Here is a 21,156-nt window from a genome sequence, read left to right as displayed (position 1 = left end):
ACACCAAATTTTAATATTTCCAAACATAAACACAACTTACTTTCATGCAAATATCTTGAAGCAGTAAAAGAAAAGGAATCAAACTACTCTTCTAGATTGATATATAACAGGATGAACCCTAAAACAATAAAAGAAAATATATACCAGTTGGAGCCAAAGGACGATCTATTTCCAATTGGTGGTGGTCGGAGCCTACTTTCGTTGTCATGCCTAGCGAGGAACTTAGAATTTGGATTTCCATCTTTCAAGTTTGGGTGATTGCGAGCGTAGATCTGTCAGAACAATTATTTGGATGAACAAGGGAATGGATCATGCATGTAGTTATGTCTATATATATTGACGTTCTGTTTTCAGTTCTCTAATTTACCTTCTTTCCACCTTGTAGTTTACTATATGTATATGCACTCTTAAGACATTAAGACGAGGATGATATCTCTAAAAGTCCTAGTATTAATCTGGTCCGTTTCGTATAGATTACCTTTGATACTGAATTGTTTAACCTTTAAGCGCCTTTAAACCAATCATTAAGAGAAAGTACCCTCCATTTCTTGCTGCAAAAGCAACAGAAATGGCTCATGATCCATGAATCTAATCATGACAAAACTGGGTGAGGGGGATGCCCCAGGTAGCCACATGGAAATTTCATGGCATATGTGAAACACTTGGTTTGGTTTTAGGGCAATGACAGAAGGATTTGGTCGAAAACCACGTTGTATAATTATTCTTCTAAGATTCATACTGATTTAGAACTATATATTCCCCATCTTACTTACTGATTTGTATTTTCTGGGAAAGTAATCCAAGTGTATTTGCTCTACAACCTGTAAAATCGAATCTAATAATACAAGTGGAATCTGGTTAGTTAGTTGAACAAGATGTTTGACTTAGTTTCTCTGACGCAGACAATCTGTGTTCTTTTTAATTATCATTCATTTACAATTAATCAAAATTCTAAATCATGGTTTAATGGAAAAAAATAGCTGCACGTGCGGCAGATTCACGTCACGTGACGTGAGTGATCGACCGACTACGTTACGTTGGGATTGTTTTCCAAATGTTGACTGGAAAACAAAAGGTCGGTGTGAAATAGGAACATATGCGGCGGCAGAAGGCTTAGCAAGATTGAGTCAAAACCATACACCTTATTCCTCCTCAATAGTCAAATAACACATCCTTCTTCTGAGGGAGAAAAACATTTATTACATCATTATTATCGAAAGAAAAAGGTAATAAATTTACTATGTCGAAAGAGTTGAAAGAGATATTTTGTAGTTCTTTCGATAAAAAAATATATCCGATTAAAAATTCTTAACCCAATGAATCATAATTTTTATTTTAGTGTTTATTTTGAATTTCATTGAATTAGGGTAAGATTAGAAAGGGTCACACTCGTATTTTAGGAGAAGAGGTTAAGATAATTGATTTGAAAATGTTGAGCAAGTAAGGAGTAACTATCCTAGAATTGTCAATTTAAGTATAAGGAATAAATTAGTCAAAACTCAAAACCTAACCCAATGAAACCAACGACTTGAAGGTCCAGTGTTTGGTACCCTAAATGCTCTCCCATCATAATTACCTAAATTAGCTCTAATTCCCTCCAATTAATTTCTTTCTTGTTTTTTTCACTCCTTTATTTTCAGATCACCAAACAAATATAAAGGAAAAAATGATATTAATTTATACTTAAATTAAAAATCAAAAACAAAAAAGAGGCAGAATTACAGTAATCTTTTCATTCAATCCGGAGCAAAAAGCTGTACAAGAGACTAGAGAGACTATAGAGGCGCCAAATTCCCTTGTACAAACTGGAAAGTGGAAAAGAATAAACGTAAAAGCAGCCAATAAATCCCCAAAAAATAAAAACTTACCCAAAAAAAAAAAAAAATTCATTCACTACTTCACGGCACAAAACGAACCAGCTGAACAACTCACCTCCTTCTTCTTCATCATCCTTCTCTCTGTAAAACCAACCCACCATCAATAAAGCCCCAACCTTCAAAACCACCAAAGACTCCACCTTTATGTAGCTCCACGATGCGCCCGATCACCCAGTCCCCGGCGCCGTCGCCGTCGTCGTCGTATCTTCCGCCGCAGCCCAACCTCGTCGTCCCACTCGCCGGCGCCGCCACCACCGCCTTCTCCCTCCTCCTCTTCCTACTCGTCTGCTTCCGCAAAATCACCCGCAACCGCACCGCCCCGGAAGCCGACTCCAAGCCGCCTCATCGCTTCTCCTACTCCCTCCTCCGCCGCGCCACCGACTCCTTCTCCCCCACGCGCCGCCTCGGCCAGGGCGGCTCCGGGTCCGTGTTCCTCGGGACGCTCCCGCACACCGGGAAAGACGTCGCCGTGAAACTGATGGACTCCGGCTCGCTCCAGAGCGAGCGCGAGTTCCAGAACGAGCTCTTTTTCGCGTCCATGTTCGACTCCGAGCACGTGATCTCGGTTCTCGGATTCTCCTCCGATCGAAAACGACGCCGTATGCTGCTGGTGTATGAGTTCATGGGCAACGGCAACTTGCAGGACGCGCTGCTGCGTAAGAAGTGCCCGGAGCTGATGGAGTGGAAGAAGAGGTTTTCGATTATGGTGGATATTGCGAAAGGGCTGAGTTATCTTCACGGATTGGACCCGCCGGTGGTGCACGGTGACGTCAAGCCGAGTAATGTGCTGCTGGATAGATGCTTCAATGTGAAGATCGCCGATTTCGGGCTGGCGAGGCTAAAATCGGAAATTCACGTTGCGGTTGGGGAAGATGTGAAGAAGGAGAAGAGTGATGGCGTGGTGGTGGTGGAGGGTAATGGTGTTGAAGACTATGGCTCTGTGGTTGAGGAAACGGAGAGCGTTTGCGCGAGTTTGAGTGTTACTACCGCGGGGTTTGAGGAGTTGAATTTGGGAGCTGATCAGTCTCCGGTGCCTGTTTCGCCGGAGACACCGGTGACTGCGTCGCCCGAGGAGAATGTGGATAAGGAGGGAGGAGAGAAGCTGAGTGTGAATAAGGATTGGTGGATGAGGCAGGAGAATGGGAGTTGTGTGAAGGACTATGTGATCGAGTGGATTGGGAATGAAATTGGGAATGAGAGGCCCACGGCTGCTGCTTCGAGTAGTGAAATGTTGGGGAAGGGGGAGAAGAAGAAGAGTAAGAAGAGGAAGGGGAAGAGATTGGAGTGGTGGATGTCGATGGAGGAGAGTGGGAAAGTTTCGAGCAAGGAGAAGAGGAGGCCGGCGAGGGAATGGTGGAAGGAGGAGTATTGTGATGAGCTGACGAAGAAGAAAAAGAAGAAGGATAAGAAGCAGAGTAAAGGAATGAGCTTTGATGAGAATGAGAGTGACTGGTGGCCGCACGATGATGAATTGTATGCTGAGAGCAAGAAGAGGAAGAAGAGGAGGAGCAGGAGTTGGGGGAGTATGAGTAGTATTGATTGGTGGTTGGATGGAATGCGTCGTAATGTTAGTAACAATTCTGTTAGTGGGGAAATTCCTAAGAGCTGTGGCATGAGTAGTACTCCGAGTATGAGAGGAACTGTCTGTTATGTTGCCCCGGAATATGGTTTTGGTGGTGATCCTTCTGAATTATGTGATGTTTATAGTTTTGGGGTGGTATTGTTGGTTATTATAGCCGGAAGGCGCCCACTTCAGGTAACAAATTCCCCTCTTTCAGAGTTCCAGAGAGCGAATTTGTTGTCTTGGGCACGCCATCTTGCTCGTGCTGGGAAGCTTATTGATCTTGTTGATAAGTCCATTCAGGGTCTGGACCGAGAACAAGCCCTCCTTTGCATCACTGTGGCATTAGTTTGTTTGCAAAAGATACCTGCTCGCCGGCCTTCAATGAAAGAGGTTGTGGGGATGCTGATTGGCAAGTTAGAACCACCCAAATTGCCACCGGAGTTAACCACATCAGCTCGGTCACGGTTCTCACACAAGTCCCATAAAAAAGTCCGGTGAGTTTCTAATGTACGCTTTTAGTTTTTCGTCAAAATTAGGTGGTATACAGCTCTAGATCATTGTTTCATCATCTTTGTAGATGATTTGTGTATCCAAAGGAGGAAAAGGAAATAGATTTTCTAATTTATAAATGAACTGATCATTTGAACATATTCACTTGCTCTTTCTTTACTGATATGGCCTACAAATCCAGAATATATCTCAGCTTCCTAAGTTGAGGTAAAGTTTGAGCACTGTTACCTGATCCTATTCTTATTGCACTGACTTTGAGGCAGGTTTACTTTGCTTTTTGGATCTGGTCCATACTTTTTAGCTTAGTCATTTGAATCAGTGTCTAGAAATTGAACTAGAACTTGCTTAATCAAGTTCTTTTAGCTGACCCCCTTCACCTAAAGGCAAAGAAAAGCAAAAAAGAAAGAAACTTGCTTTTCATCATTTGAAATTTTTGGTGTAATCATCATTTGAAATTTCTGGCTAGGGTAGTTGTTGGTTCCTATCTCGTATTTTGTGGAGGGTTAATTGAGTGTGCTTTTCATACTGAGGACATTCTTTAGGGAAAGAAAAGTATATTATAAGGTATTAGTAAAGGTTTTACAGATTGAATTTGGGATGAAGAATGCATATAGATTGTCCTGTGGCCGGTGCCATTATGCAGTTTTGCACAAGTAATTAAGATGATCCAGTAAACAAGTTTGGTTGTTCCATCATTTCTGCAGAAAAGGGCATGAAATTGAGTTGTGGAGATGTAGTGGTGCTATTTTGTGCTTGTTTTATCTACCAAAATGAAAGAATTGTTCTCGAATAGTTTAGTTTTACTGTCTTGAGTAGCTTATTACTTATCTACCAATAAATATGTTTGCTTCAAACTAGAGAGTAACCGGAACTTGAAGCCATCAGTTCATTAGAGACTGCTTATAGTGTGTCCTTACTGGTGTAGTTCTGTAAGGCTGCCAAAAACCAATTCCAGGTACAGATTGCTACAAATCGTTGCTTCGTGCGAGTCGTGACATGTTCCTTCAGACCAATCACAAATTCATATAGGGCTTGTTCATATTATCTTCCCCTGTTATCGTTCTAGGCTTTCAGCCTTCCCGTCCCATAAAGACAACATCCAGTAGTGACAAAATTGCTTTGCTGATGGCCCATAGCAAGGAATGAACTCAATGAAGTTGCTTACTGGATAGATGAGAAATAAACAGGAAGCAGCTCTATCAAAGATTTTTGGTATTGTCCAAGTCAGGAGGCAAAGAGCTTTAGATCTAACCATGAAATTGAGGCTGGAATGCATTCATCCCGCATTTCCTGCAACGTATTTCGGTTGATGAATGTGTTCCACCCAATTGAAGTAGAATCTTAATTTTCCTTTGAATCTTTGTGACGAAATTAATCGAAATAGTGACATCTGATTAATGGAGGACAATAAGCTTACAACAGATGATATAACGAAAAATGTGGTCTCGTGAGATGAAGAACTCGGTTCTGCATAACAAAACAAATCATAAATTGCACACTACATTACTATTGAACTCGACAAACTCGTCGCTGGGTTCAGGTTTACACCAGTATGAGGACTCATCCTACTTGGCACCACGACACCGCCCAAACATGGGGCAAACTAGTGTGCCTCAATTGCGCATGTCACCACAGTTTTCGTCTTGCAAACATTACTGTACCCTCGACCTACCTCTCAAGCCCATTGAGACTTTGAGATAGGTGAAACCTCATGAGAATATGATAGATGAAGAAATATGCATTTCTGGTATTTCAAGCTCTTTCAAGATGGTATACAATTGATTGAAAGCTACATTGAGTAATTACATAGGCGACAACTGCAAATGCATGTTTTCATCTATTCCACACTGGGAACTAAGTCAATTGGTAACCAGAAAAGCTGCTAGTCAGTTGCTATTTTACCAACTAGGTGAACACCGCAACAACAAATGTTCGAAAATCAAGTGTTGCATGCTTGCATAGTTTCTTTTGCGCATAATCAACTGGGAATGTGTGTGTAAAACTTTTCTATCTTGTTCCTGTCCGAGAGGAGAATTTGATGCAGACGTGAAAAGAAAAACTAAAGGATACAACCCTATAAGAAAACGAGGAACCGGTATTTTTTTTTTTTTTTTTACGCTGAATGATCGAGGATAAGCGAATAAATCACCTATCACTCTGTTTTATTAATAAAAGAAAAAGAAACAAATGAGGGGGATCAAAACCAAAACCTCCCGAAACAAATGACAAACTAGCTGAAACGAAATTGAAGCATACCTCTAACATCATTATTATAAGACAATAATACGAAAGGTGAAGGCTCATCCCACCACATCAATTCAGAACATGACGTACCTTGATTTGCCATAGCATCAGTTATTTTATTCCCTTCACAAAAAATATGAGTAACTTTGAAATTCATCTGAGAGATATACACAAATGTACACCTAGTAAATGTGTAAACAAAAAATAAATAAACCTCAGAGGCTAACACTTAAGATTTTTACATAAATACTTTTCAGATTTTGAAATACAATGAAAAAGAAAAAGTTATAAACTCAAACCAGAAAATAGTTTTAAAACAAAAATGAAACCTCATACTTCTCCAGTTTGTATATTAAAGGCTGAAAGACATGGATTTATCTCACAAAGAAATTCTGTGTTGCATCTCATAAGTCATAATTGGTGGCAATTAGCAATATATTAAGCGCATAAAGATGTGAGGAAGCCAAGATATATACACAATACATAGCAGCCAGCTAGCTAATATAAACTTGCACGAGGATGAAGGCCAGCTTCCTAATAAATATACAAGTCATGCCAATGAAGTCTTTCTTCAGTTTTTGGTAAAGAAATATGTTTCTAGCTGCAAAGGATTAAAGAAAAACTCAGCTTGATTATGTTAATGTCTGTAATATAACTCGTGCAAAGTCTGTACTGGATAATTCAATCAATGGAAATAAGTCAACTAACAAATAAGAAGCTAGCTGGCTGTTGATGCTTCCTGGAAAGGAATATGATTCTTCGAAATATATGACTCGAACAAATTATTGCTCTCTTCATAAGATTCAAGAACTTAATAATCAAGAAGCTAATTCAACTAAATCAAATGCAGGAAGTAGCAAACTTGCATAATGCACGTTTGATGGAACAAGGTAGCCAAATAATACAAGGTGGCCAGAAATACTGATGAATAATCGCAGGACTACTCCATACTCCTTTGAAACGTAGAGACTATCATAATCATCGATGAAAAATATGCTTCCTCACATGTATGAATCTGTAAATGTTATATATCCAACACGTACAATGCCAGAGAAAATCACAGTACGTAAGTCATGCATGAAGCTGGCTGGCAGGTATGGTTTCTAACTCTATGTATAAGCTTCAAACATTTTATGTATGACTAAAAATTGGCTAAAAGATACATAGAAGCTTGCGAGGAGGTTTGGCAATTTTCATCTTTCTTTATCTTACAAAAACACTCGGAAAGGTAATCAATTAGCTAGTCACAAGTCCAGAAGTCCTTTTACCTTAATCTGGGAGGTCCTAAAAGAAGAAAGTAGTACTTACGAGGTAAACTGCAATTAGTTACTCAATTATGAGTCGTTATGAATTAATACAATTAGATTGAGTAGTATCATCACTTGGAGATAGTACTTCTGGATGTTGGAAACACTTTAGCTAGCTTCTGTTCCAGCGCAGAAAGATATATAGTTTCCACATCATTGACCTGATATATATATATATGCATGGAGTAAGAATCGTGATTAGCTAGCTTTTAACTCTGAACCACAAATATATAGCAAATTAAAACTGACAGAAAAACCCTAAACCAAAATATAGAGCAGCTCAAAACGCTAAACTCAAGTTTAATTCAATACCTCAATTTGGATACTGTGAAGGAGTCTTTCATTTACTTGGGAGGAGAGACAACTAACAACAGTAAGCCCTTGTTCAAGCAGCATTTCCAAAACGCTTGAGATTGAGATGAGTGGTGAACCCTCCTCTCTGAAGCCGCTACTCACCAAAATTTGAACTCCACCACAACTTGGTTGGACTGTAAAACAGCTAGACAAATTCACCATATCTGAATTCAAGGAGCTTCCCGTAGTGCAGCGACGGTCAATAACAGTGCTTGTTTTAGGGAATTTCTTCAGTTCATCTCTCTTTGCATCTATTGTTTTTATCCTATTCTGGAGGTGTTTTATGTAGTTCACAGCTTCGTTCATGTGATCAGACGTCGAACGCTTTCCCTGCTTAGTTAATTTTCCAACAATATTACAACCCTAAGTTAATTAGAATCAGTCAAATCTCAAATAGATAATATGGATCGAACTAAACTTACAAAATTAAAGCAAGTAGAGATCTAAAGTAAAATGAAATCAAGTTTGCGGGTTTTTGATCTTCACCTTGACGAATTCGAGAGGGAGAAGGGATCTAAGAGAGGAATATAAGGTAGCCATGTCTTGCCTTCTTTGCCTCTCATTCTCCCTATGAATCATCATTTTCTTGTTGTCCTTTGAATTTTCAATAACTGTCTGATCCAAACCTGCAACCACTGATTTCCGTCGCCGCCTTTTCCCCGCCATGCTACTGTTGTTGCTAAGCACGGTACTGCTGCAGCCATCCGGAGAAGCATAACCGAGAATTCTATCTTCTGATGAATTCTGGTGGTGAGGATTAGATGCTGAAATCTGGAAGACCAGCTTATTTCCCTGGTGTAAAGGAAACATTGCAAAAACAAAATCAAAGACTTGGTGAATAGCTGGTCAGCTAATTCAAACTTTAAAGAAGATCGAGGAAGAAGATATGATCGAGCTGGCTAACTAAGATGCCAAAGATTCCTTCAAAATTGATATCGATCTCTTTCAATTACAAGAATGGTGAGCTAAGAAGTGACCTCACCCAAGGTCACTTTAAACTTTTTAATATGCTCCTCTCTCATTGTTGCTAGGGGCAAAAGTTAACCCCAGCATAATTTGCATTCACATAATTATAATCAGGTGGATTACAGACCTAGAGGGCTAGAACATTAATTTATAGGCTCTATTTCTGTCACTTTTAGTTCTTAATTAAGTGATCAATATTCAAGCTCAATTAGCCCATTTTGATTAGGACTCTGAAATGACACTCTCTTTGATAATGTGGGTCATTTAGTGGGTAATAAACAGGAAGTTCTAATATTATTTCTCACCCATTTCAAAAAAGTAATTCATGTGTAAGAAGTTTAGCGCTACAGTTAGTTAAACAACAGCATTATTGTGCATGGACCAGAACAGTTGTGTCCAGGAAGAAGAGAAGATAAAGCAGCCCAACAACCAACAGTATCAAGAAGAAGATTTGTAAGAGAATATTGTAATGCTGGAAAATAGCAGATTAGCTGCTTCCTAATTCTTTTGTCTTGACAAAATCAGCTATCATATGATTCATATCTATTATAATATTCATAGTGGATAATAATTGTGAACAAATTATAAGTATTAGAGGGAATAAGATCGAGTTATGGAAGCACTCATAGTTAATTTTTAATTTGTCGTTAATGATGACCATGAGTACAGCAACAGTACAGAGCTCTGGGGGCTTTTATCGGCTAGGGTTTGGAGGTTGGGTACAACTTAACTAGTAAAAGAGATTCCTATCAAAAAATAAATAAAAAACTAGTAAAAGAAATTTCTCACTAATGCTAATGCTTATTGAGTTGTGGCGGCAGGCAATTCTAGGCATTCATGACTTGTGCATATCAGTGATATCACCATAGTTATACCACTCTGAAGCTGGGAGCAACATGGGTCACTTATTGTTCTAATTTATCTCTGTAAAATTAATTGCAGTCATAGCATATCTGATTTCTTAATAAAGGGAATTAAGAAATTATTGTCTTGTATCACAAACTTTTTATCTACTCATAGTCGGTAAAGGGAGGGTACGTAATGGTCTTTTCTAGCATGAATATCAATATATGATCGATATTTTCAACAACAAAAATGTTTAATTCCCTTGATTGGAATAAATGGCTTACATAAACTTGTGTTTTTTTTTATTTTTTATACTAGCTTACATAAACTTGTTTTCAGTTCTAGTTTACTAATTAAGGGTAATATTGCTGCAGAAGTACCCACTGCTCACTGGTAATCACATTTCTGAGTATTGTCGAGGAGCCAGATAGGTATTAGGAACGGAGACCATTCTTAATGTGGAAAAGAAACGATGATGAGTCTCTATTTTCTTCAAAAAAAAAAAAGATGAGTGTCTGTGTATGTTTCTCAGAATGAAAGAATGCTAAAAAGATATATCTAAGTCATCATGCACGCGGAGGAACAAGGAGAAGTAATGCACGAAACCCACGAGTACTCCCATGATGAAAATTAATCAACGTTTGATAAAGCTTTCTAACCAAGAAGCTAGGCAAGAATAATGGAAGCACAAAAATTAACCTACCGAAAGTGGCCCTCAGTGTTTGGTTCAGCATCAATATTTGATTCAGTCTTTGCTAGTAGCAGTACGTCTTATATGAAACTTAAAAAGGGTTACGTATTTTCTAATTCTTTGATTATGTATGTGGGATCTAAAGACTCAGGAACAAGAAGAGAAGAAACATGGAGAGGCATGGTAGAGAAAATGCTGGTGGGTTGGGGGTTGCATTTCCAATTCCAAAAGAAAAGCTGTGTGGCCGAAGCCAAGTTTTTAATAGATGAATACAGCTAGGCCATTGAAGAGACTTTTGGCTTGCTGCCGGGATTTTGATTTGGTCCATGGAACTGATGGAAGATCTAAAACCCTAACTAACGAATCTACTACTTTTCCCTTCCTTACCAGCCACCTTGACCTAAACAAAACGTTTGAAGAGATCCGTGTGCTTAATTTGAGTAGTAGATCGATAGGCTGTCTGTATATTAAACCATTTATAATTCAGGGAATCTTGAATTATACATGGTCCTTCGTGTACTTCATCAATCATCTAATTATTCCTAGCTTTGAACAAAACTACAGAATAGGCTAGCAGGCAGACAAGATCTGATCTCGCCACATATAAGCTTCGGTTCAATGGATAATGATCAACCTTGTGCGAATTCCATTATTGACAATAACCAAAAGAAGATGATGCATAGAGATACTGAAAGGAAAAGAAGACAAGAAATGGCCACCCTTTATGCATCACTAAGATCCACACTGCCTCCTCAATCTATGAAGGTAATTTGTTAAAACGTACTGTACGTACTGTTCTTCATACTAGGCTCAGTACTTTGTATTTTTTTTTTCTGGGTTTTGGAATAATCGGTTCTCTCAGAAACCGGTTTAGGGTCTATCCTCCTAAATTGCATAGACTAAATAATGCGATGAACAGGATTATGATGATATATGTAGATGGATTATTTCAGGGAAAACGTTCATTGGCAGATCATATGAACGAGGCTGTGAATTATATTAAACTCCTGCAAACCAGGATCAAGGAACTTGGTTCCCGGAGAGACGACCTAAAGATACAAAGGTCGTCGCCAGATTTGAGTAGTACTAGTGCTCTTGGCCTGGATGGGAATCTTAGTGGATCTACTGGTAGCTCTTCTTCATTGTTAGCAGGAAACTTTTCAACCAGCCGTGCTGTAGTCAACCCTTGCTTAGGTGGCGTTGAGATTGTAATCAGTTGTGTTACTGGTGTGGTCTTATCAAGACTGCTGCAAATACTGCTTGAACAAGGACTTACTGTAACTAATTGTGCTACTACCCATGTTAACAAAAGGCTTGTCTACACCATCCAATCCGAGGTAGCTAGTCGATCTTTAATTACTCATATAAGTGTTTTAGGTTTTTATGTACGAGTGTAGTACAACAAGATCGTAATTCTTGCTTCATATGTCCAACTTAATTCACAGGTTAGCAATCCATCATGTATAGACTTTCCTGGGCTGGAGCAGACACTCACTAAAGTCATCTCATCATCCACCTGATGTTGAAGATGGCAATGTATATGGTTATACAGTTAATTTACAGAAAGCCCGAGAAAGTTTAAGTTCTAGGTTTCTTCTCTGCAAGAACGTAACACAACCGATCATCATCAGCAACTTTTTGCTAATTTGCATTGCTTGATTTGTCTCTCAATTTTCTCGCAACATTACGATTGTTTTCTTTAGGAAATGCATAATGCGTTTGTCTTAGAAAAAACCATTCTCATGTATAATAAGAGTGACTGAACCAGATCACGTACCTTTCAGAAAATATCAAAGTCTACAACGAATTGAAGATGCATGTTTCTAAAGAAATTTAGGGTGTGCCATGACGTTCTTTAATTAGTCGAATACTACGTATCGGAAACAAACTTCCTCGCTTTTACAATTGCAAGAACATAAGATTAGTTGTTTAACGTACCTTTTTATATTCATGCTTGGCAAGGATCATCAAATTAAGTGACTGTTAAGTTCCCCATCCTTATATATCATGATAATGGAGCCATATGCATGCACAGTATGTCGGAGCGTTTAGTGCCTTTGACAGTTTGATATGAAGCTCTTAAGAAATCGGGGGAAACAACAAAAGACTGAGATAATCTAGGATATGTCACAGTCACCTATAGTATAGTGATTTTCCTTTTCTACTAATTAATTGATTGAGCAGAAACCATAATAATTGAAGCCTCCAGAAAAGAAGAGCCAAAGAATAACTTGTACCACATCCACATGATGTGAACTTTGCTGGTCTGTTATAGCGCGAGTTCCTCATGTCATACAGTGTGGTGTTAAGTGTTAACCTCATGATGAAGTATAAATCAGAATATCAGATCGAAAGGACCCAATCTCTGAGCTGTCGAACTCTCACAGCTCACAAGGTCAATATATTTGCTTAATTATACAACTCGTACAGGTTAGGCCGGCAGAGAGACAAACTTCACTATTTCTAGCTAACAACTTTTATCTGATGATTAACTAAGGATATCTATACATTATAGAAGATATTGGATTCTTAAAGCTTAATAATGCAAAGATATGATGATGACGGGTCATGGAATATGGTTAACTTGGGAATGTTTAGTGTTTTACCTTGTTTATATAACTGTAATATATATAGGGGTTTTGCTCCCACCTTGCTGTTTTCTAACATTGTTTGATACAGTCGCTTCTGATAACTTTGAACAAAAATTTTAGTGAAAGGGAAAAGAATACGAGATATGCACTACGTACAGCTAATCAATGTGATATTGATACATGAACATACGTAGATTTTGATCCAAAAAGAAAAGGCCAGTGCTTAATTAAGACCTTCATCACAAAGCAAGTTTAGCATAATGATATTAATTGGGTAGCTAGTATTATAGAGAAGTATATATGTCATGCGTATCTTTTCCGTGATACTGTTGCAATTGCGGCTCTCCTTATTAAGTTTTATTACAATCTGTATCAGCTTTTAGCAACACATGTTAAAACTTCTTAATAAAACATGCATGGTGGTCCAAAAAACTGATATATAATTCACTTTAGTATGTTTTACTCTATGATTGCGTAGCAAGGCCGGTGCTCAAGTTGTTGGCTTAACGTACAGGAGGTTATCGCTTCTGCATAATTTTATGGTTATCAGCTATAGGTTTAGAGACTGGGAGCTTCCACTTACTCCAATTTCTCTCTTGTTCTTCAATTCAAGGAGAGATTACGGAGGCTTAGAACCAGTATTCATCATTACTGCAACCTCACTTTGCAATTCAATGAGAATATCATTCGTCCCGATCGAGTAATTAGTCTACTGTTCTGGAGAGTCGGACTATCACTTGGCATTGTCATGAAGTGGTTCGGGGCAATATCACTCGAATTTGGTGGAGACTATTGCAGAGGTTGAGAAAAAAAAAAAACCAATTAGAAATGGATTATCAGCCTGGATTAGGACCACAGATTAGACAACCTCCTACACAAAACTGAAACAAGCTATCGCAAATGAGTATTTCTTAATTTGTATATTTACTGAACTACTCATCAGTTCAATTTGAAGAGCATATTCAAATGAATATTTCCTTTGTATATATACAATATAATGTCATCAATCTAACACGCAGATACGAGATTGTTTTAGGTGTAACTCCCCCATATATATTCACATATAATGAGATTGATTAATCTCGTAGCTAGTGTAAACCTGGCTCGATGGTCAAACTGCTGACTTTCCGACAGATTATGTTCCACCAAATGTGAAAGTAACCAGGCAGTAATTGGTGCAGCTCAAAAGTGAAAGAATATATGCGTACTCACTACTGCTCACAATGCCACACTACTTAGAAAAATGGCGTATAGTTTCCATGCCTTTATATTTTATGCCGTCCAGAGGGCCTTCCTCTTTAACAAAAATAACCAGAAATCATAAGCACACTAAATACTTTAAGTTCCTCGATCTCGGAAGATCTCAACAAACGTATCTATGTCCTTTAGCTCCTTATAGTTGCTCTTACCCTAATCCATATCCAGGCTTTGTTCAATGTTTCCTTTCCCTCATGATCATCAAAGCGAATATTTGGGATTCGAAGTATCTTCGACTCCCCAACAAGAAGATTTTATGCAACAAGATCTGATCATGATGCCGGATAGTCTTGACGTTTTGCCATCTCATGATCTGCAGGGATTCAGTTTATCCAATATTAATATTAGTGAAGCAAATGTTAATAATAAGGATACTGATGCGCACGAGAGGAAGATCATGCGTAGGGACAATGAGCGCCAACGGAGACAACTTATGGCGATTCGTACTGCATCACTTCGATCCCTCCTCCCTCTTGAATCCATCAAGGTAATTGTTTAATTAGTTGATTAGTAATTAGTAGTTTGCACAGATTGGGATCCATTTCTTCTGGGGTGGTTGAGTTTAAACATATCTAGGTTTTAGATAGTGAATCAATTAATCACAAATTCACAATGATTCTAGGTAGGGTTTTATCGTTTGATGGGGTTTTCAGGGAAAACGTTCACTCTCGGAGCACATCAACGAAGCAGTGAATTATATAAAGCAACTGAAGGAGAAGATACAGGAGCTGAATGCCAAGAGGGAAGAGCTTAGAAGGGTGCATCAACAATATTACAGTAGTTCTGCTCATGATTTCAGTCCTGAAATTACTGGAAATTTGGGTACTAAGAGTACTTCCAATATCATGGTTGGCCCAACATGTTGGGGTGGAGTGGAGATTGTGGTAAGTACTAGTAGTACAAATTGCAGTGAGCTAGAAGGGTTTGCTCTTTCAGGAGTACTGAAAGCATTGCTTGCGGAGGGCCTTACCATTGTGGAGTGTGCTTCCACCACAGTAAATCAGAGGTTGTTTCACACTATTCAGTGTGAGGTATGGCTGCTGAATCCTTTAAAATTTGATTACTCCCTCGATCTTACTACGGCTAAAACCATGGATTCAACAAATTAGTTCATAGTGTTTGTTATTCAAATTCGCATGCAGGTGGAAGATTTGGCTTGTCAGAATTTGCCTGAGCTGCAACTGAAACTGAATTATTTATGCAATTCTGGCTAGTCAGCATGACATTCTAGTTGGGAGATAGGTATTCCCTTCACTACGTTGATTGAACAACTTTGATCAGAACGGAGCCTAGCTAGATAACTTATAAGTTGTATGTTGTGTTTGCGTGTGTAGCTTGGTGCTCAACCTAATAAATACAATGTTTCACATTTAGTAGTGCTCTATTCTGAATTGAGTTTTAAGAAAATTTTAACCGTCATGAACTTGGATAAAAGGTGTTCAAGAATCTAATATGTCTATAATTTTCTCCTCAACCTAATTTTCTACGTACTTCATGAAATGTTTTGTATGTCCTCCTACCTATTGTAGATTTAATAGAAGTAATATACATTAACCTGTAATGTATATATATACACACACACGCTAACTGTCATGGTAAACGCCTCAGCTATAAATTTATAGATCGACTAGTTTATCTTGACATTATGACATACATCAAAAGGGATATAGATGAGTGACTTAAGTTTGCTGTAACCATGCACATACAAAGGTATACACAGACCACAGTACCATGATTTTTGCAGTTTTTACGACCTTCTGAGTTGCCAGAAAGTCTCAGTGTATATATGTTATACTCAGACAAAGAAAATCTATTTTGCTAGTTAATGTTCTAATCCGAGTGCCATTGTCCTTTATATATATATATATATATATACCATGATTGAGGAACATTGTGATACCCGACTTTCTGAAACAGAAACCCCGGCCTCTTGTGCTTCTTTAGCAATGCAAATATGAAAGCTAGCAAGCCCGTACCTGAGGTGAGGCTGAGGAGGCAGCCCCCTCAGGCACCAAAAGTATGGGAGCACCAAATTCCTTTCTTATATATGTATATATGTATATGTATAGAATCTTCATGAAACCAAATTCCTATTTTTCCTTTAGATATTGGTTTTGCATTAGTTTATGATAGTGTATATATTGGTGTTGGTTTTCCTTTAAATCATGATTTGCATCTGGGTATTATAGAACAAATTTGGGGGCATCTTGTCGCCTTGTGCTCTGCTACTTGAGATAATTTCTACTGGAAAGTTTCTGTTTAAATGTTACATATGACCTTGGCTTTTGATCTAGAATTCCATCATATAGATTAGTTTGCCTTTGGAAAAACGTTAACCCAAAATGATTTGACCCAATACTGCAATGCAAAATAAGGATTGTTCTTATGGGGAGGTCTCAAGTTCATTAAGTAACTCAATTATGCAGACAACATAAATAATAAATAATCTGGCCGTCGATTGGCCGTCGTTATTTTCATAGGGCATCATTCTCATAACTCGCCTCAGGTCTTCAAATCTCAGGTCCGGCCTTGAAAGCTAATGTACATATTTCAATCTTGGCATATTAACTACTTATAGTGTATATTACTGAGTATTTGGGTACTCCAGATTATGAATTGTGTTCATTTGTGGTGAGGAGGGCATTAAGAATGCATGGAATGAAGAAAAGAACCACTACATACTTGATGCATTGAGATGCAGGTAGCTAGGGGAATGTCATCAATGGGAGCTAGCTAGTACTGATAATTATGACAAATGACTATCTGAATAATCCTGACAATGCACAAGTACAGGCGGTAAACATGTATACCTCCATGTTTGAAATCTTTGGAATCGATCATCAAGTTAACTAACTCAGTTAAATTCTGCAGTCCACTGGTAGCTCGATTGTATTCGTTGTATGCACTTATTTGTCTTTTGATCATTTCCTGACACCATCAACAAAAGGATCGACTATATATATTCCTTTTCTTTCTTCTGCTACAGAAAATGAGATATCCCATGAGTTCTTCCATATATGATTTCTCAATACACACAGAGATAAATGCTTGTTACTTCACTTGCAAATAAACTTGTTGTAAAATTTTCATATAACGTAACATATTAACAACAGGCTATAAAATATGAAGTATAAAATCGGCCTAACTTGAGCACCATCACAAGGCCGAACTTTAAACTTGGGCCTAGTCTAAGTCTCCCGATCAAGAGATATGTATACGATGGGCCCAATAATCAAACTAGAAGGATCTTTTTCCTGATTATTCTTTAGTGGCTTCGTTGAGTAGGATGTTTTCAAAATAAAATATATACACCGATTGATGATTCGGGTTAATTTTGATAGAGAGCAGATTGTGACCTATTCCTAGATGTTTTTAGACAAACTTAGTTTTCCCCTTTCTGGAATGCTTATAACGTTGAAAAGTCACGATTGATGGGTATAGAGCCAACTTCATCCACTCTATAACTTCAAGTATACACACACACATGTATCCTCCAAAATAGTTTGCTGAAGCTAATTGACATTTATATATGTTTTGGCCGTTAAAATTCAAATAATATTCCTACCAAAGCTACAAACTTTACGGAACTTCAAAATTTCCAAGTCTAAATAATATAACAAATTTTTAAAATGTGACGTTTCCGATGGAAAAAGCTAGCTAACAAGCACAAGAATCCATCAAGGTGAAGGCTGTTTGCGTACAGCCTAATTAAATTTTTCTTGTTTTATATTTTGATCTTTTAAGGGGTTGTTCTTTGATATTATATACCATTTATATAAACTTGCAAATTCCTTGACTTCTAAGGCTGCCTTTTGTCTTCACCATAAGCCTCCTTCCCTTGTGCTTCAAAGTTTCCGAAATACTAATCTGTTGCCTTCTTCCTCGCTTTGATCAAACCTTTTGTTTTCATCTCATCGCCTACTCACATAGCTCGAGAGTCACACTCCCAATAATCCATTATATACATCGTTTATACATCAGTACATGCTTTCTGGTTTGTTTTCGAGTAAAATGCCCTGGAACTGCTTTTGTTGCGTCGACTCTCAGGAAGAGAATCAGCCAGAGACCCCCAGGTACATACATATTTGCTTAGATACATCTACTTTATCAAATCGTATTAGCAGGCAGGCTTATTTGTGTATTGACTTGAGGAGTTCTGATATATATCAGGGTGACCAAGAATAGAGATTACCCTTGGGATATATACCCTCTCAAGGAGCTTCTTCATGCAACAAACAACTTCCACCATGATAACAAGATCGGTGAGGGAGGTTTTGGAAGTGTGTATTGGGGTCGAACAAGCAAAGGTGTCGAGGTAATCATTTTCATCTCCTTTAAATTTCAATTCTTATGATGTTGGTTGTATGTAGTTATTTGAGTTCTTTTTTTTATTGTTCTGGTCATGATCTGTGTGTGCAGATAGCAGTGAAACGACTGAAGACCATGAGCCCAAAGGCGGAGATGGAGTTTGCGGTGGAAGTTGAGATACTAGGGAGGGTGAGACATAGAAATTTGTTAGGGCTGCGTGGATTCTACGCCGGGGGTGATGAACGACTCATAGTGTATGATTTCATGCCTAACCATAGCCTGATCACCCATTTACATGGCCAGCTTGCGAATGATTGTCTTCTTGATTGGCCAAGAAGATTGAGCATCATGATCGGATCAGCTGATGGCTTATCGTAAGCTCTAAACTCGTTAATCTTCAGTTTGCACAGAAAAAATCAATGGTTTTTAGAAAATAAAAAGTAAACTTGATTAGGTCATCTCTATGTATTTCTTTAGTACCAGTTGCAATCAAAGGTAGTTCTTCGTTAGATGAATATATATATGAAAAAGATGCTTAACCTAGCTGCCGTCTGGTTCATTATCATATTGAGATCAAGGTAAACAACATCAAGTTTCTCTCCTCCTTTTAATGAATACTAAAGTTTGCCACAAAACTAAGTACGGTCATCATCCAACCATAGCCGCAAACAAGATAACAAATCAAGCAAAACCCATACTCTGAGAAAATGAATGCCTATTTAAGTTCTAGATTCTGCATGTATGAGAAAACCACCACAATATATCGGCAGCTTAATTTTGGTTATATTTTTCTCAAATTTGGCATTCTCTTATATATCAAGTTTCAAAAAGTTGTGAGAATAAGTTGCTAAGAGTTATAAGTTATTATATACTCACCTGCACTCCCAAATTGGGGATTAATGGAGTGGGAGGTTGAGCTTAGATCGATGGAAGTTCTCTGACTTCTTTTTCTTTCAATTTGTTGTGCTTGGATCTTCACTCATGTTAAGATTGTTTTCAAAAGTTTCCTTCTATTACTTGGCATGGGGGTCTTTAGCTGCTCATTCATGGCCATAATTTTCAATCATTGACAATGAATCCCTTCTAATAGTTTTTTTTTATTGAGACCCTTCTAATAGTATTGATATATTATCTTTGATGATCGTATTGTTAAAAGGTACCTGCACCATGAGGCCAATCCTCATATAATACACAGAGATATAAAGGCAAGCAATGTGCTTCTAGACAATGATTTTCAAGCAAAAGTCGCTGATTTTGGATTTGCAAAGCTGATTCCAGAGGGTGTGAGCCATCTGACAACTAGAGTGAAAGGAACTCTTGGTTATTTAGCTCCTGAATATGCTATGTGGGGAAAAGTTTCAGAGAGTTGTGATGTTTACAGCTTTGGTATCTTGCTCTTAGAGATAATTAGCGGAAGAAAGCCAATAGAGAAACTCCCTGGTGGAGTAAAACGTGACATTGTGCAATGGGCAACCCCCTATGTCGAAAAGGGTGCATATAATCACATTGCAGATCCAAGGTTGAAGGGCAAGTTCGATCGTGAACAAGTGAAGTTCACTATCACGATTGCGATGAAATGTACCGATAACAGCCCCGAGAATCGACCCACCATGAAACAAGTAGCGGATTGGCTTAAGGGGGGAATGGGAACAAGGAAGAAGGAGATAACAAATGTGGGAGGCATGGAGGATGATGAAAATGAAGAAAACGACGGAAATGATACTGATTTTGAAGGGTATGGAATGGAGGTTTCTGATAACAAAAAGGATGCTACAAATGCTAAATCACAGAGATGATGAATCCAAATCTCAATCTTTTATTTTGGGAGACTGATCAAAATGTATCTGTTTGGCCTTTGTATTTTGTTTTTGAGTCATCATCAGTCATGTACGTACGTAACTTGAGAACTTAGTAGACATGACTTCGTCTCCGATGTATAGGTTTAATTAAGACTAGTCTTCAAACTGTATTTTGGAATATGATTAATGTCCTAGCTATGAGTATTATACCCTTCATGAGTAGGCATTATTCCACATTTGTCTCAACTGTTTGTTTTGGTATTGCTTCTAATAAGTTCTAGTGCATGTGTTCAAAATCTTATCGTTCAAATTGCCTTCCCTTTCTTTATGTTTTATTCACAGCCCTTGATCAAAGTTAAAGGAAAAACATTGAAGGAGGACCTTAGTCCTTATATAATCTATAGAAAACTAGGCTTTGAATATAAATAGATATGATTGTTGCTAGGAATTAAACTTGGCCAATTCATACGAGATGGGTTTAAAAGTTGAAGATTTTTGCGAGCTTAAAGAAACATGACATGAAGATTACCCCATTAATATTATGTCAAGCACTAATCGAGGTTCTGGGGCCAATATATTTATTTGGCTTGTTTGGATGTTTGCTATACGTACATATCATCGACAATTATTTGACCTAACCCTAATTTGAAAAGGACAACAAACTTATATTCATATGAGTAAATAATACTTTAGTACTAATTTTAAAGGTTTATTGCCTATTCCAATGAAAATCTCTTTACCAACCTCATTCCAATGAATTCTAATAAAAGGACATTAATACCCTCACCCTAATTTAACTCTTTTTCTCCTTTTTTTTCCCGATCATTAACTCTCTCTCTCTC

The 21,156-nt window shown here is 38.0% G+C and overlaps 5 protein-coding genes across 6 annotated transcripts; 4 read left to right on the top strand and 1 right to left on the bottom strand.

Annotated features, from left to right (window-relative positions):
* The first annotated feature begins 2,034 nt into the window (after positions 1–2,034).
* On the top strand, positions 2,035–5,010 carry LOC101308421 (receptor-like serine/threonine-protein kinase At4g25390-like). Its single transcript, XM_004308088.1, has one exon. The coding sequence runs from the start codon at positions 2,035–2,037 to the stop codon at positions 3,937–3,939; it is 1,905 nt and encodes a 634-aa protein (XP_004308136.1). The 3' UTR covers positions 3,940–5,010.
* A 2,483-nt stretch (positions 5,011–7,493) lies between these two features.
* Positions 7,494–8,943, bottom strand: LOC101308130 (transcription factor bHLH120-like). Its single transcript, XM_004308087.1, has 3 exons — positions 8,343–8,943; positions 7,815–8,186; positions 7,494–7,663 (listed from the first exon to the last, which is right to left on the bottom strand). Exons 1-3 carry the CDS (start codon positions 8,664–8,666, stop codon positions 7,574–7,576), a joined length of 786 nt encoding a protein of 261 aa, XP_004308135.1. The 5' UTR covers positions 8,667–8,943; the 3' UTR covers positions 7,494–7,573.
* Positions 8,944–10,977: 2,034 nt separating this feature from the next.
* Positions 10,978–12,024, top strand: LOC101303953 (transcription factor bHLH36-like). The gene is made up of 3 exons (XM_004309199.1): positions 10,978–11,124; positions 11,313–11,696; positions 11,805–12,024. The coding sequence occupies exons 1-3, from the start codon at positions 10,978–10,980 to the stop codon at positions 11,877–11,879; spliced, it is 606 nt and encodes a 201-aa protein (XP_004309247.1). The 3' UTR covers positions 11,880–12,024.
* A 2,226-nt stretch (positions 12,025–14,250) lies between these two features.
* Positions 14,251–15,591, top strand: LOC101307635 (transcription factor bHLH126-like). Of its 2 annotated transcripts, XM_004308086.1 has the most exons (3): positions 14,251–14,694; positions 14,861–15,238; positions 15,350–15,591. In XM_004308086.1, exons 1-3 carry the CDS (start codon positions 14,386–14,388, stop codon positions 15,419–15,421), a joined length of 759 nt encoding a protein of 252 aa, XP_004308134.1. In that variant the 5' UTR covers positions 14,251–14,385; the 3' UTR covers positions 15,422–15,591. The 2 variants fall into 2 exon arrangements, with proteins under 2 accessions (XP_004308134.1, XP_004308133.1); XM_004308085.1 differs by having other exon boundaries at positions 14,861–15,511.
* A 2,627-nt stretch (positions 15,592–18,218) lies between these two features.
* Positions 18,219–20,386, top strand: LOC101303662 (PTI1-like tyrosine-protein kinase At3g15890-like). The gene is made up of 4 exons (XM_004309198.1): positions 18,219–18,280; positions 18,378–18,522; positions 18,627–18,889; positions 19,672–20,386. The coding sequence occupies exons 1-4, from the start codon at positions 18,219–18,221 to the stop codon at positions 20,309–20,311; spliced, it is 1,110 nt and encodes a 369-aa protein (XP_004309246.1). The 3' UTR covers positions 20,312–20,386.
* The last annotated feature ends 770 nt before the right edge of the window (positions 20,387–21,156 follow it).

The sequence above is a fragment of the Fragaria vesca genome, linkage group LG7 (genome assembly GCF_000184155.1).
Source record: "Fragaria vesca subsp. vesca linkage group LG7, FraVesHawaii_1.0, whole genome shotgun sequence".
NCBI lineage: Eukaryota > Viridiplantae > Streptophyta > Magnoliopsida > Rosales > Rosaceae > Fragaria > Fragaria vesca.
The sequence above is the reverse complement of the archived record's forward strand: the minus strand, read 5'-3'. Positions and strand labels throughout refer to the sequence as shown.